We start from the raw sequence: 17,235 nt of genomic DNA, 5'->3' as shown, positions 1-17,235 counted from the left end.
TATCCCTGCAAACATGCAGCGTGTGCCTCAGACCTTGTGAAGATGCTAGCCATTTTGTAGGTGGGACCACTTTGATATATTGTGGAAGACGGGATTCTGTGTAACTGCGTCCTGAAAAAAGAAACTTTCTACAATGAGAATAGGTGCACTTTACATATAATGCAAATGTAAATTCTTAGAGCACTGAGAATTTACCAATGTACATAGCTAACACTAAAAGAATGAAAAAGTAATCCAAAAATACTTTTGTTAAAAATGTATTCAATGTGACACAGTTCTTTTGCTTAATGTCTGAATATGCAAAATTATGATTTAAAAACTTTGAAACTCATAGTTCTCTTTTGGCTTCATTGGAGGTTTGGGAGTCCTTATTTATAATTCAAAATAAACAATATTTCATGGATATTATCCAGAAGACAAGAATTTATAAACCCAGTGAATTAATGCATATGTAGATAAGAATAAGAAAAATGCAACACTGTCACCCAGACAGCCTTGTTTTGCTTGCTCTAGTGGCTGCATGGGAAAGAATAAATGTTGAAATTATTCTAGAAATACAAATACTAGCTGCTTACAATTTTGTGAAACAAAGTGGTTTAGATGTTTTGAGTTCTTCCTACATGTGTATTCTTACGATGTGTTTCTTGCTGAATGTATAATCCTTATTTGGGGGCAATTAGTGTGCTTTTAATATATTTATTCTGAATTTCCTTACTCTTCTGAATAAAATGTACTAAACATGGAATGTAAAATATTTATTTGGTTTGATAAATTATGATTAGTTAGGAGATGAGATTTGAAAGCTTTTTTCTTTAAGGTTCAGCTTTGGTTTTGCTAAGACTTCAGTTTTCATGGAACTCTATATTACTTTTTTTCATAGCAAGCAGTAAAAGAAAATATGAGAAGAAGGGAAGCAGAAGAAAAACAGAGACGTGCTAAAATAGCTAAGGAGAAGGCAGAAAAAGAAAAACAAGAGAGGCAACAAAAGAAAAAGCGCTTGTTAGAAATGAAAACAGGTAAGTGACGTAGAAAATACATTTTACCAAGCATTTTACTGGAAATAAATCTGCTATTTTTTCATTATCTGAATGTGCTATGAGAAAAAACAGAATAGATGAATGATTTTTTACTGGTTAAAGTTTTCAGCAAAGAAGTTCTTAGATTTTATATTGTTAATGAACTTTCCTAATTACTAGTTTTTCTCAATTTATTTTATAATGCTGCCTTTTATTTTTCCGTTGGAATATATTGAACCTTGTGTGACTAAGTATAAGTTCGGTTATGCTCAGAATCCTTTTTTACCTGAGAAAAGACATTTTCAAAATCACAAAGCCATTTTCTTTGACTAAGGTTGCATACACGTTTTTGTTCTTTTATGAGAATAAGCCCTTCCTAAAGTGCTTTGTATTTTTCTTTGAGTATGTCAATTGTTATTTCAACAGATCCCTATTGAAACACCTCAAAAAACTCCTCAGCCATGCATTTTTAAAGTTACTCATGCTATATTTTGTATTTAAAGAGGTGGCAGATACTGTGAGAACTCCGTTACTAAAAAAGATGCCTGATGATCCTCTATACTTCTGTATTTTATCCCATACTGAGCTTCTGTAATCCTTCAGAATGATACATGTCTTACTGTATAAATTACCATGAGCTACTCTTTTTTTTCCTGAGCAGATCTTGTTAAACAGTTCCCTACTCAAGCCCTGGCTGGCACCTTTGGCATAAATGATTATCTGTCTCTTCCACTTTTCACTAACAGCCAGAGTAGGTCTGTTTAGTTTCAGAGATGTTTCAGACCAAAAGTCTTTGATTTATTTTTGTAAGACTATCCATATCTTGAGGTGTGAGACTAGAGCTTTCTCTTAAGGTGGGAAATCAGGCAACTGCTCTCTGAACACAGAATTTCTAATTCTTTAGAAGTACAATTCAAGACCCAATCAGAAGACCACCAGTGACAATCTTTTCAAAGCTAACAGAAGACAGAGGACATCTGCAGAAGACTAGGAAAGGGTAAAACTGGTATCTGCATTCATGCACAGTTGGCAGTTTCAAAAGAGATTTCTCTCAGACATGTTGTATGTATGACTGATAGCGCTTTGAGTGGAAAATTGATAGTCTTTCAGTGAAAGTTAAAGCTACCCTCAAGTCCTGTTCTTCATAATGTGATGTTCAGGCTTTCCAGAATACAGGTGCCAGCGTTAGACACTTCTGCGTCATATACTCGCATGTATACGTAGGCTTCTGGTAGTGAACCTTACCACTTCAGCTAATGTGCCAGGGAGCACACAAGCCATCTTGTCTTTAAGTAGCTTGGGTTTTTTATTAAATCATGTAAGTGTACATGTTCTAGGTTCGTGAGGATTCCCAAAATCACAAACACTGAGACACGAAGTGTATGAGCAAAGCAACTTTATTCTATTACTCACAATAGCAATTAATACACACCGACCCCTGGATTTCTGAAAAGCCGGTGAGCAGGAGGACATGCAATATGGTGCTCGGTGGGAGAGGCAGGCAGGCCACGCACCTTCAGGGCGTCCCCTGGATCAAAATCGTGTCCATCTCACCCATCCAACCCAGAACCATCTCTCATATCCCCCTCACAGGAGTGGAATTTTCCAATTGTGACATTGGCTCACATGTGGCCAGCGCGCAAACCGAGACCACAATGGTTTATGACACCAACTCCGTGCCAACAACGGCTCTCTTGTTTCTTCTTCTAAATGTCAAGTTACCACCAGTTAACCTAATCTTTTGTTCTTCTTTCCAAGGTTCGGTTCCCAACCGAAACTATACAATATTTTCCCATGCCATATCGATGAGCACAACCACAGACCAACTATGGCAGGGCCTCAGACACGACTCAGGTCCCTGACACTGTACAGAAAGAGGTTTCTTGGTCTTGTGAGTAGCCACTCAAAGTTCAGTCTGGAATGACTGATCTAAACATCAGAGTAAAAGATGATGTTAGGATCACCTCAAGCTATAAATGCCTCGAGTCTGATGTTCATTAAATTGGCTACTGATAAGTTGTAAGGTTTCTTGTACCTATTTGCAACACATTTTTAAAAGTCTATTAGAAAACCCAAATTGTGGCAGCAGAAAGGACAGCAACAACAGCATGAAAAGTGGGATTGTTTTTTTAATTATTATTATTATTATTTTGACAACCTTACCAGAACTGTATTTACAGTATTTAATTGAAGAGGCAGGTTGCTATGATTCTTTGGAGTAACATAGACAATCAAAAAAATCCCTCCTCCCTTTTTTTCCTAGCTATAACTAGGTCAAGGAAAGGCTTTTTTCTCATTAAGAATCTGTAAATCAGTCACAAAATGTTTATATCTGACCTGCTAAAAAATTCATAACCAGGTCCTCCCTCTGTAAAAATACCAAAAACTCTTATCTAGAGTGTGACTGTGGAGTAACTGGATTTTGCTGCATATTATTTCTTGACATGGTGACTGGATCAGATGTTGGATCTGTAGAAACAGTATTTCAAGTATTGCTTGAATAAAGCAGCTGAAAACTCACTGATGTTACCATCCCAGAAATTATTTTCTGGGTTTCAAACAGTTGCATACTTGGAAGAAGAGAAAAGATTAGATTATATATGCTAAATGGTCTTCAATATTTTTTTTTCTCAGTGGACAGATCATAGCGTACTCTACATCTCAACTTTTTTTTTTCAGTAACATGGCTTTTTAACTGAAAATGACCTGAAAGTTAGGAGTGGCTGTGTATCGCTGTGCTGTGTACTACTTTGGAGTTTAACTGTTTTTCTCTTTTTTTAAAATACCCCAAGAATCAGCAGCAAGAAGAAAAAAATCAAACAAACAGCTAAAATAATAATCCAAGAATAACCCAACCACACTTTACTGGACTTGACTGAAAGTCATTAACAGCACTGGTTTTGCTAATATCTTACTCCTGTGCATTATTTGTCATTGTCACTATAATTAGTTCTTGCTATCATTCAATCAATCAGTACCACTACGTAGTCAAAGCCTGAACATCTGTGTCCTAAGTTTAATGTGGATATAAAATTCCATGGAGTTGATACTGTAGTGTTGGCAGTGATGGCTACCATTGATGGTCCTAGTTGACAGATGACATAGTGAAATTTGAGAGGTCTTCTGCAAAGGAAGCCAGAACTGAAGCAGATATATTTTTTCTTCTCTACCATCTTCGCTTTCCTTCCCCACACATAGTTTGGGATCTTATTCTTTTACAAAATGGTTTAGATGACAGGATGCAAAATGCTTCAGGGAGTGTTAATTCTGCAGGCCACAGCAGTGCCTTTGATTTGCTCTTGCTTAGCTGCTGCTTCTTTTCTTAATGGAAAAGCAATCTTTTTTTCACAGTGCTTGAGGTTGTGCTTTATTTTTCAGTGACCATTAATTAACCATTAGTGACTACTTCATGACTCTGGAGCTTCTGCTTTCAGAAGTTACTCAATGACTTTCAAGTCCTGAGCTGCTATGTAGTGCTTAAACAAGATTTGTATCATCATCCCAAACTTGTTTTGTTAACCACTGGTCTCATGTGCAACACAGACATTTAACCTGTCCTAGATTTTGCTTCATTCTTGAAGTTCTTTTCTTTGGGTTTCTTCATCTTTTATCTGTTTTAGAAGCTATTTGAAGAGCAGGGATTTGTTGCCTATGGTGCGACCTTTTGCTGCACAAGGTGGAGGAAACTGGGATTCATTTCTTTGCATAAAAGTGACCTACATAATACTGCAAAAGTTTTTTAGTTATTTGGGGGGTATTGCTGTCTTTTTTTGCATTTACAAAAACTTAATATAGAATCATAGAATGTTAAGGGGTTGGAATGGATCTTAGGGATCATCTAGTCCCAACTGCCCTGCCACTGTCAGGGAAATCCCCAACTTAAGGAAATATGTAACAAAATATAAATTTTATTAAAATATACACAATATGTGACTTGCATATTATAAGTTGCATATAGCATGTTAGGACTGTGTTAAACCAGGTGTGACTGACATTACAAATATCGTATTAACCCAAAAAGAAAATGGATCTGGATTTAAGGTATCTCCTGTGTTTGAGCTTAAACTAATTTCTTCAGGTTGAAAACAATAATTTCATTAGTAGTAACTGACATTTACTTCAAATATGAGGTGGTTCTACAATATACTGGCCTTCTCACAAATGACAGTAGTCTTTCTTAACCTATGTTGTGCCTTTGATACATAGATTGACAACTGAGTCATCTAGATCATAGCCTGTGCTTTATCATCCATACCTCTGCATTAGGCTGCCTTTGAAATACTGTTACACCGAGTCTGGCGTTGATATAATCGTTTTCTAAAACTAGATAAATATGTGTACTTTGTGATAAGTCTTCATAAAGTTTTAAGTTCAATTCTTTTATATTTAAGATATAAATATATCAAAATTTTGTAGTTTGTCAAATGCGTAATTTTTTATGAATATGCAGTACAGAATGTTTTAGAAAAACCTTAACATTTTACAATATAAATTAGGACTTCTGCTAATAAGACCATAGATTTTTGCTATTATATGAAATCGTTTTACTTGCTCTTTGCAAATTTTTTTTGAGATTTAGACCTGAAACCGTTGTCAGATTTACATACCTCTAAACTGTAGTTTGCTAAAATCCTCTATCTCTACTTTACATTTAGCAACACTTACATGTCCTAATGATCACAGCTCAAATAGTTCACTGATAAAAACAGCTTTGTCTTTAGTTGACATAGTAAAAATATCAGCTTCATATTTTCCTTTCACCTCCATTCTAACTTAAAAAGTATGTGGAATCAGTAAACATTTTGACTAAGTAGTGAATGATACTTGGTATTTTGAAATTTATGGTAACAAAACCTGTCCTCTAAATATTCTCCAGATTGCAAAATGATATTCATCATGAGATGCTTTGTCAGTAAGATTGCTTTACTTGCTTTTGTGAATCCAGATCAAACGATCACACACTGTCCTTCTAAAGGTAAATAGCCAGCGGAAGGGGATCTTTATGTAAATGCCACTTGTCTGCATACTATTAACATTCAGATACATACTTTCTTGTGCTGTTCAGATTCTTAGTAAAAAGCACACCAATCAATTATTTTGATCTTATCACAATGTAGACAATTCTATAACTGCGATAATACCAGCTAAATTTATTGTAATATAATTGAGAACTCCATCATTGTGGCATCTTCATTGTGTCTTACTTTGAATACTGTTTAAGTAAGCCACTTTTATCAGTGGTTATTTACAAAGGCTGCCCTTTCCTTATGCAAAAGCACTTAAGTAATGCCAAAATGAAACATCTGATTTCCAATGTAGACTATTCCTTTGTTTTCAGTTGTGTTATTCAGTTTCACTTTTATCACAACCATCTGGTTTTAAATACATCTTTTAGTTTATTTAAACAGTTATGACCTTATTTGCAGTCAATTTTGCAGCATTTATTTTTGCAGAGGTTTTATATTGTTTATCTGGTTTTGGAAAAAAACCCGACATTCAAGTCTCACAAATTTGCCAAGTGTGTTTTCAGTTTTGATTCTTCAGATATTTACTATTTTATTACTATCTGCTGCATTGTGCAATATGAATATTTTCATTAGTTCTGTAGAGTTCTGCAAAACAAAAGGACACCATGGATCCCAGTACTGACAGTTTAAGCAAAGAAAATAGTAAATGTAATTAGGTAATTAAAGTTCAGATTCCAGCAGATAAAATGCTTGCCTTTGAAATAAATTTAAAAAATCCCCAAACCTATTTATATTAGTAAGTACCCCCAAAGACCCTACTTTCCCTGCTTAGCTCAAGTTCTTAAGGCCTCTGTTTTATTAATTTCTTCTCACTGGGATAGGAGATTCAACACTTGTCAATAATATTCCTTTAGTCTAAGGCGAGCGAAGGACTGCAAATGACGCAGGTTAGTGCTCATGTTCCATTGCAACTGAGATGACATTATTAGTTTCTAACAAATGTTTTAAAATATCTGCTGGGCTAAAACACAAGTTTTGGAAAATGGTATATTGCTAGCTTTTGCACATTTAGGAATATGTTTCATGCAACTAAATTTACTGTAAAGGGGACAAAAGATCTGATAATGATATATATGACAAAGTATATAACATTACTATCCAACAAGCATTTTCTGTAAGGGCTCTCTTCTCTTGGGAGTTTACCCTTTTGGAATTTCAAGTGCTCCACTCATCTCAGTTCCATCCGGGTGCTGAATACTCCTTCCTGTTGTTCCATGATTGCCTACACTTATCCTCAAATTGGACCCTTTTTACCAAGAGGGTTCCTGAAGTCACTTTCTGTTATTTGAATTTATTCTTAAGAGTCACTTTTATTATGGATCCAGTGGGAAATAGCTCAGTTCTGTAATTGTGAGAAGTGTAAGTTCTTCTTATGTTAAATTATTACAGTGGTCACAAAGAACTGTGGGGCATTACAGAGTTGCCTACTCAGTACTTACTCATGTTGATACTTAGCAGACAGTTGACAGTAAGCTCATGACAAGTTTGGGAAGTAGATCTAATTTTGCATAATAGCTGTTTACATTAGGAAAAAAAAAAAAAAGTCCTACATGTGAAGAAGGAAATGTGACAGACATTGGCCACAAATAACCGGAAAGAAAATGTCATCTGATACGTCCCTAAGTATAGAGGTTATTTTTCAGCTTCAATTGTATTGTTTTGACAGTAAAGTATAAATCTGGGTAAACTACTGAGAACAGATGTTCCCTCAAGAATAATTGTCAGATTCATAGTTGAAAATGCTACAGAGAATGATAAAATACAGGTATGTTCGACCAAAAAAACCCTGAAAAGCCAATGTGTGATACATCTGCAGAATCCACAGCAAAAGATGAGATACATCAAAACCCTATCTGTTCAGGCAAATGGATGGTTTTCATGCAAAAAGCTAGAACTGATCTGTATGTATATTAATTAAAAACTAATAGCCACAGGTCATGTTCTAAAAACATGTCAAACGTGCTAAATTTTCTGAAACATGGAGGTTCATGCAGTTATTTGCAACCCATGGGATCAGAATGGAGCAGCTGCTACTAGTTTTTACTAAGTAGTAGCTCCAAAAGAGCAAGTTGTTTAGAAGAAATAATTATTTTCTTTCTGAAAATTTTACTTAGAAGTGGAATCTTTGGAGATAGCAGCTGAGGGGGTTTGTGAAACTGAAGTTCACACAAAGCCCTGAAAAAATAAATAGCAGCTGTATTTGGGAGAGAGAAAAAATAGTCAGAACAAACAGAACTGTTGAAAAAATTAAGGGTCAATAAAGTAATGTCTGTAGATGAAGATTCTCATAACGCTTGCCATTTATGCTGTAGCAGTAAAATTTCTAAACAAATGTGAAAACTATGCTTCAAACTTAAAATGGCATTACCATGTGAAATAATTACAATCTCTGGAGCCATCTTTGGGATTAAGAGCTCTAACATTTATACAGGTAGTAGGTTTTGGTTTGAGTAGGCATTTCCTACTCCAAATACTAACTCACATCTCCTTCATAAGGAGGTAGACATCAGAGTCCTCTTTAAACTTTCACTCCTGCTATGCGATGCTTTTATTCTCTCTTTTTTTCTGTATCATCAAAAGTTTCTTCTCTCAAGTTGCAGAGGAAGGGAGGAATAAATATCCTTACCAAAGCATTGGAGGATATGCTTTATTTTTACTTTCCTCGGTCCAAGGTTGTAAAAGAGCCAAGAACCTCCTCTGTAATTGTTGGAAAGCTAGCTGATTGGAAGGTCATGTCTCTGACTCTTCCTTCAAACTGAGTCTGCTGCTGCTTCTATTTCTATGCTGTTCGCTATGACGCTTATCTTCACTCAGCAATACCTCAGTGGTTGTACAGAAGTACAGTCTTGTTGCTACATACCAAAATATTCTTGCTCTGAAGCTTACTGACAAAAGTTACTTGATTTCTCTGGCAGCTTTTATCCATTGAAAGCTATTAAATGCAGCTGCAAAGTCTTTGAATTACAAACAGCTGGAGACCAAGAGACCATTCTAGTAATGCCATTATATATTTATCCTGTCCTTTTTATAGATTGTTGCTATCAGCTACTAGAGCACAAAATGCAGAGCTAGGTGGACCATAGGTCTGATCTTCATGGGTATTCTTGTGCATTTATAGCTACCTAATCAGAAAGGATCTTTCCTACCTGAAGCTGTCCAGAAGCTTTCCTTAGACTAAGCTCAGTCATATAATCCAGTCAGAACTTTATCTCTCCACTAGTGAGAAATCATATAACTTGAAAGTTTCTTTCAGCCCCCCATCTCTGTAGTACAACTGTCAGTATAAGTGATCACTGTGTATTTTCTGATTTATTGGCTGTTTATAAATTTGAATGGAAATAGAAATGTGCTAAATGAACTCCTTGAGAGGCACACAGTAACTGAGAGAGATGTTCACACACACACACACACACACACACACACGTATTATGCTCAGCTACATATATTCTTTTAAGAAGCTATATTCAATTAAGAATGCTACTGAAGTTGTTCTGACTGCTTTCTAAATGAAGTTGTAGTTGATACGTCTCAGTAATAGGTGTTTGTATTTTTTCCTTCTGTGAAACAAAACAAATGAAAATACTAGTTTTTGGCTAATCTGGAAAGCAGATTGGTTGTATTTTTGTCAGTGTCATTGGTGTGCAGTTTTGGTCATCACAATATAAGAAAGATATTAGGCTGTTAGAGAGTGTCCAAAGGAGAGAAGTGAAGATGGCGAAGGGCCTTGAGGGGAAGCCATATGAGGAGCAGCTGAGGTCACTTGGTCTGTTCAGCCTGGAGAAGAGAAGACTGAGGGGAGACCTCATTGCAGTCCACAACTTCCTCGTGACGGGAAGAAGAGGGGCAGGCACTGGTAAGCAGTGATAGGACTTGAGGGAATGGCCTGAAGTTGTGTCAGGGGAGGTTTAGGCTAGTTATTAGAAAATGGTTCTTCACCCAGAGGGTGGTTGGGCACTGGAACAGGCTCCCCAGGAAATGGTCACATCATCAAGCCTGACAGAGTTCAAGAAGCATTTGGACAATACTCTCAGGCACCTGGTGTGACTCTTGGGGATAGTCCTATGCAGGGCCAGGAGTTGGACTCAATGATTCTTGTGGGTCCCTTCCAACTCAACATATTCTGTGATTCTGTGATTGGAGTTCTGATGTGTAAACAAAACAGGGAAATCATTCATTAATAGTAAAACATATTGACTGACTTCTTATGTATCTGATCATTCTTGCTGTCACCTGTCCTATAAAATTTTAGCCTTAGATAAGAATGCACAAGGTTGGTCTGTTTTATGAGTTATGAGTGATTAAATATAACTAGAAGAAATTTAGCGCTGTGCTCAATTTAGCAGGAGTTTTTTTCCACTAAAAAGGCACAGCATCCCTACAGAATAGGAAAAGGGCTATAAAAAGATTGAGTCTTTGGACTGGCTTTTAAAAAACATTATCAGGTAATGCAATATATAATGCATTACTAGAACATCCTATATTGTTGAAGTGGTGAGAGAGTAGGTGTGTATACAGAAAATAATTTCATTTTCAGACTGTTAGCTACTGTTTCTGTGCACTTAGTGAAAAGGTAACCTCTTTATTATTGCAGCCATTGTAGATGGGTAGCCTATTAGAATGTTTGACCACTCTCAACAGGAAAAAAAACCCCATTTTACTTTTGAATGCAATTTCCTATAATCAGTTTGTGCCCATTGCCTCCCATCCTGTCTTTGGGCATCCCTAAGATGGCTCAGTCATCCTTACACCCCACCCAGTCCCCCATCAGGTATTTTTATATGTGTTGCTAAGATCCCCTGAGCCTTCTCTTTTATAGGCTGCACAGTCCCAGCTCTCTCACTGTGTTCTCGTATGAGGGCTGCTCTGATCCCTTGATCATCTTCATGGTCCTTGACTTTGCTTGGATAGGTTCGTGTCTCCCTGGTACTGGGGAGCCCAGACCCAGCACTGCAGACATGTCTCACCAGTGCTGAGTAGAGGGGAAGGATGACCTCTCTTGACCTGCTGGCAATGCTGTTCTTTGGTTGTCCTTGCCACAGAGACACAATACTGACTCATGATCAATAAGTTGTCTACCAGAATCTCCAATTATCTTTTTTGAAGGTGCTTTCCAGCCTGTTAGCTCCCACTGTGCTACTGTATGAGGTTGCATCTCACCACTTGCAGGTCTTTTATTGGATTTAATTAGGATGCCTGTGTGCCCATTCCTCCAGTTTGTAAAGTTCTTGTGAATGGCAGCGCAATTGTCGGGTGGCTCAGCCATTACTTTGAATTTTGCACCATATGCAAACTTGATTAGAGTGCACTCTATTCCATCATTCAGGTCACAAAGGAAGATGTAACAACTATTATCCCCTGTTTAAAGTCCTGGGATGCATCACTTCAAAGGCTTGGCATTCTGTTTATTCTTCTATAACTCCAGTTTATATCATGAAAACTTTTTTGCGATCTCCCTTAGAAATGCTTGCTCTGGCAGTCTTTTACTGGATCTGACATCAATATAAATGAACCTGAATAATCTCTGTAGAAAGTGAGTTTATAGTGACTTTCTTCCATTGTCACAAAAAGAATGGTGTTTATAGACTCATGGTGAACACCAGAAATGTATACATTTTTATTAAAAAGCTCAATATTAAGATGATTTCACTCTCAGTCCCATTACTTAAATGGGAAATTATGATTCAGCTGAGATGCAGAAATTGGTATCTTGCATCACTGAAGTATGTTTGTATCTCTGTGATACAGAACCACCTGTTACCACAGCTTACCTTTTGCTTTCTGTGGTATGAGCTATCTTACAGAGGTTAAATTGATGTAGGTACCAACCTTAATTTCAACAGCTGATTTGAAAGGGACAGCTGTCTTTCATAATTCACAAAGAACAGAGTTTTAGTTTGTATTTAACTTCTTTTAAGCTGTGTGGAAGTTGGTGCACTCTTTCATTCACATACTTGGAGTCAAGGTTTACCTATTTCTGTACCCTAAAAGCACTTTATGGCAGCCCAACAATGGACCAATTTATCAAGAGCGAACAAGATGGCATGAAACTTACTCTTCTCAGCTAGACTTATGGGGTGCTCAGTCATTAGGGGAAATCCTACCTTTTTATAGTACATTTGCCTAGAACTCTGAAGCAGTGCCAAAGGCTTTCTACTTTGTGTTGGGCATAAGTAAGAAATGTAACTCTTCTGATACTGAACTAAACTGTTGATGTGAAATGTGAAGTATGTACATGTGTTTTACTTCTGGGAAGGGCTGTTATGTGTCTCTCGCTTGAAGTCACTGCAAATAGTGATATTTTTGGCTGAAATTGGATTTAATACTTTTAAATCTGAGAGGAGCTGTGCTTTCAGCCAGACCATCCACAGCAGGCTTGGCAACTGTTTCTGCTTTGTATCTGTATATTGGAATTTTTGTTTTCCTTGCTGTAATGTAACAAGGTTCTTCCAAAATTTGATCAGTGTCAGAGGAACCTCTGTGTTCTGAGTCATGACTCTAGTTCATGCACTGTTATTGACAGTCAAACTGACGGTCATGTATTCCTGTCAGTGAAAATTATCTTATTGGTGCTATGGCTTTCACCAGAAAAACTTCAAAGCCTTAGAATAACTCCAGGTTGAAGTCTATATATCCTGTGCATTTTCTGAACAAAGTTGCCCTTAACACCCACCCACAATTTTTTTGTAAAATTGTATCTGAATTTCATTGGAGTGAAGAGTCTAAGTTTAGGTCGTCATTGCTGAACATTTTGAAACATTAAGATTGCTTTTTATTTTTATGTTTACAATGTAAAAGCCTTCAGAAAGTGTCCTACCCTGTTCATATGTAAGGCTGCAAGGTCTAGAAGTTGTTACATGTCTGCACTATGAATACTTCACAAAATCTGACTGCCTTAGACTCTGACTGAAAAGATGAAACCACATCCAAAACATTGGAGCTCACCACTGCATTGAGGGCTTGAATTATCTTCCTCTCTGTGATCTGCTGTTCTGCTTCCTGAAGCCTAACCCATTCAACATTACAGCATGGTTAATGTGACATTGTTTAGAGAATGGTCCTTCAGTTTTTACTCAGATGGAGATCTTCTATCTTCAGCTGAGCATTGCTTTGTAGGCTGTACTAAGTGAAATCAGTCCGTATACAAACAAACATAAAAGACTTCCATGATGTCTTGAAAGTAAAGATACAACATTAAAAAAGTAAAAGATATATCTTTCTTTTTTTCCTTACTTGTGTGAATAATAGTCTGGAAAAATCTCTGCTATCATTGTCCCAAGCTTGGTAATCATGTGCCTCTGAAATTTTTGAACATTAATGCACAAGACATGATGTAACTAAACCTGGGAGAAGGCTGCAAAGGGCTTACATTTCACTTCAGTATACTGGATACAGTATATCCAACCTGAACATTGTCCTGAGCTGAAGAGGGAAAAAAAAGTAGTTTGTATTCTAGGAAACAAGAATAAAAAGTACTAATTCTGGTACTTGCTGAATTGAGAGATCAGGACTTAAATCTTCAGATAAGGGAAACAAATCCAATAGCTTCAGCACTCCAAGTTTGTTATTAAATTATATAAAAACTTGGGTGCTGCCACACAGTTACGTCAAAAATGATATAAAGGTATTTAAAGTCTTTGCTACTCTGAATGACTTCAGGAGTAGCCCTTGGGGTTTTGCAACTTTTTCCTTTTGTTACAGCTATGAAATCTGTAAGGTCTCTTTTTAATTTGTCCAAATTGTGCAGTTTTATTTTCAGATGAGGCTGTTCATCTGTAGGAGATTATCTTTTTCATTACCATGTAACAAAAAGCTGTATGTAATTGCAATGCCAGAAATAGAGGCTGGTGGAAGATAGTAGTCAAAGTTCTTGTAGATAAATCTCTTAAGTGTACAGACTGAGTAGGCAACATCAACAGAAACCATGCTAAAGAATCCCTGGTTTGGTTTTTCTGAAATGCCTCAGTATTTTCTTTTGTGAGAGGAGTAGCTGAATAAAGCTTTGATTCTGTGAAAGAGGAAATAGACATATTATTTTATGTTTTACTCCTAGTAAACTGAACTTATGGAGTCCTAGTGTTGTGTGATGCTTTAGTTTATATTGGACAGGTTCAGGGAAACTGTAAAAATGAAAATTTTTTCATTCAAAATTATCTTGTTGCAGCACTCTTTTTTTTTTTTTAAATCATATTGCTAATGATATTTGTGACTCTATCATGTCAGTGGGCTACTGCTCCTGGAATTATGGTATATATAATTTGTTTCTTAAGAAGTACATAAAATGCAGGTGTCATTACTAACTGCAATATCTGCTGCTATCATTATAAGACATTATAGTTGTACATGTAAAGCTTATGATGCTCAATGCACAAGAGGAGAACGGTCTTTAATATTCTTAACATTTTTCAAGACATAATTATGAAATTAGGTAGTTTATATCTGACTTGGCACTGAAATGTCAAGGGCAAAACTTACCATCTACTTTGGGAAGTTTACTTCTCCCTTAGATGGTATTTAAAAGACAGTTGTATGGGGTTTAATTAGGTATGATATTAAAAAGTATTTAAATCTCCCATTCTGCAATTGAAGGAAAAGAGATCATTTAAATCATAAAAGGGTATATTTCCTCAAAGGAATTACTGTTGGCTATGTAGCTATCTGCAAGACTACTAGAATTACTAGTTCTATGATATCAAAAGATTGATACACTTGACTAATTAGGAAGCCAGTTGGGACTGGTGACAGCAGCCTGCAGCAGCTTGTGAAAGCTGATTTAAAGGTCCCATAGGAAGTGTCAATATCGAACAATATTTGTGACTCTTATGCTATCACTGTAACAATGTTGTATGCAGCTTTTCCATGGCAATTTAAAAGATTTCTAAAATATTCGTGGTAGACTTTCATTTCTTAATCTTCTTATTATATAAACTTGGACAATATTATAGTGTGGGTACTAATAGCTAACTGCATAACTTGATAGAAAGTGTCAAAGTCAGCTGCTGATGCAGGCATGTAAAAAGAGAATTTGGAGCCTACTGAAGTTGTAGGAGTTTGAAAAACAGGCTTTCTACATGTTTTGGGTACAAAGAGTATTAACTATGAATGCTTTTATTTGCAGTGGTTAGCTTTTTTCAATACATCCATGTACACAGGAAAACTACCAGAGTTTTTTAATTCAAGTTTCAATCTACTCATTTTTTCTTCTGTGAGCTATTTTGCATGTCAATGGAAGCACTAATCTATAATCCACTTTGTGACTACAGCATATTTCAGATAAGTATGAAAACCAGATAGTACCCATAAATGTTACAGCTATGCTACAAGAAATTGTGGTTTTGCAATATTTCTCATCCATTATTTTAAATATTTTTTTTTTATTTATTTGATGAGCCTTTTTACAGTATAGCAGATTATGCACCAGGATTTCTTTTTCTACTGGAGATAGTTAAGTTTTTAAAACAACTATGAAATCCATAGTAGTCTTGGACAGGCTTGAAAGGAAAGAGATGACATACTGAAATAGGATTGAAAATTTTCTCCTGATATTCCTCCTTCCTAAAACAAAGCTTGGAAACTCTTTTCCATAAACATTAATGGTATAATTTTGGAGACCGTGATACTATTCAATGTTTTTTGAATTGCTATAACCCAAAATGCTTATAAGCTTTCCTCCAGCATTCATGTACCTTAATGTAACTAATGGCTTGCTCTCAAAATTTTGTCCAGCATCGCTTTGGTTTGAAACTATTCACTGAGTGTTTTCATTCCAGACATTAGTATTTTAGAGAATTGCATGACATCAGATGGAAAAAGGAAAGTTAAAAAAAGAAACAGAAAAATCCCCAACAAACCAACAAGAAAAAAACTGCCACAATGAAAAACCCACCCCAAACAAACAAATAGGAAGCTGAAGGCTGTCTGAGTGATACTTTTTTTTTTTTTTTTTGGTAAGGTGCATTCCAAACTATACTAATAGCTGTGATAGTCCATTAGTCATAAGAGGGCAAACTTGAACTTAATAAAGCATGTTATACCAAACACAAAGCAGAAGGAAAAAAAACAAACTATATTTCAGCCTTCATGTTTATTCTATACCTACCAGATATATAAATGTTAGGCAAAATTATGAAATATTTGCTGTTTTTCACTTTTCTTTTCGTGTATGGCTCTTTTGTGTAAGGTTGAAAACTAGTCTGGTAGTACAGAATATAAAGAAAAGAGAAGAACTAAGGGTTACTGTTCTCTGGGTAAAAAACTGGCTGGATGCCTGAACCCAAAGAGTGGTGGTGAATAGAGTTACATCCATTTGCAGGCCGGGCATTAGTGGTGTTCCCAGGGCTCAGTGTTGGGGCCAGTCCTGTTTGTTATCTTTATCAGTGAATGATATGGATGAAGGAATCGAGTGCACCCTCAGTCAGTTTGCAGATTACACCAAGTTGGGCGACAGTGTTGATCTGCTGGAGGGTAGGAATGCTCTGCAGAGGGATCTGGGCAGGCTGGATCAATGGGCTGGGACCAGTTGTATGAGGTTCAATAAGGCCAAGTGCCAGATCCTGCACTTTGGTCACAACAACCCCCTGCAGTGCTACAGGCTGGGGGCAGAGTGGCTGCAATGCTGCCCGTCGGAAAAGGACATGGGAGTGCTGATCAACAGCCAGATGAACATGAGCCAGCAGTATTGCCCAGGTGACCAAGAAGGCCAATGGTTTATATCAGAAATAATGTGACTGGCAGTACTGGGAAAGTGATTGTCCCTCTCTACTCAGCATCTTGTTGTATATACTAGGTAGTTTAGATCCTGATTTGCATAATTCACTATTAGCAATGACTGCAGAATCATGTGATGTGGCCAACTCCTTGACTTAGGGAGTTTTGCCCAGTGGGGCATAATGAGATTTCTATTATGTAATTCTTTATTCCTCTATGGAGATTTTTCATCATATAGTCAATCCCTGGAGTTCTGTTCTTTGTCCTCCCATGCATACATGCAACAGGGTAACAAGTTCAAAAAGCTAACATTTTCTGATGTGTTTATTTGAGGAAATAAAAAGAGGGTGTTTAATGCTTGCATTTGGTTACCATCTCACAATAATATTCATAATTCTTTTGGGAATTATTATAGATGTGTGTATTATTACACATGATACTTATGTAATTTGATGAGTAGAATTTTCCTGAACTACATCAATTATTTA

The 17,235-nt window shown here is 36.4% G+C and overlaps 1 protein-coding gene across 4 annotated transcripts in view; it reads left to right on the top strand.

Annotated features, from left to right (window-relative positions):
* The window catches only part of DIAPH3 (diaphanous related formin 3), a 210,095-nt gene that overhangs the window by 133,095 nt on the left and 59,765 nt on the right, over positions 1–17,235 (top strand). For all 4 annotated transcript variants that reach the window (XM_017815368.1, XM_017815367.1, XM_017815369.1 and 1 more), the window contains one exon: positions 881–1,016. In XM_017815368.1, the coding sequence (XP_017670857.1) occupies positions 881–1,016 (136 nt within the window). The remainder of the gene's footprint in view (positions 1–880; positions 1,017–17,235) is intronic.

This window comes from Lepidothrix coronata, unplaced genomic scaffold (assembly GCF_001604755.1).
Source record: "Lepidothrix coronata isolate B3197 unplaced genomic scaffold, Lepidothrix_coronata-1.0 Scaffold50, whole genome shotgun sequence".
Classification (NCBI taxonomy): Eukaryota; Metazoa; Chordata; class Aves; order Passeriformes; family Pipridae; genus Lepidothrix; species Lepidothrix coronata.
This window is presented reverse-complemented; position numbering and strand designations above follow the sequence as displayed.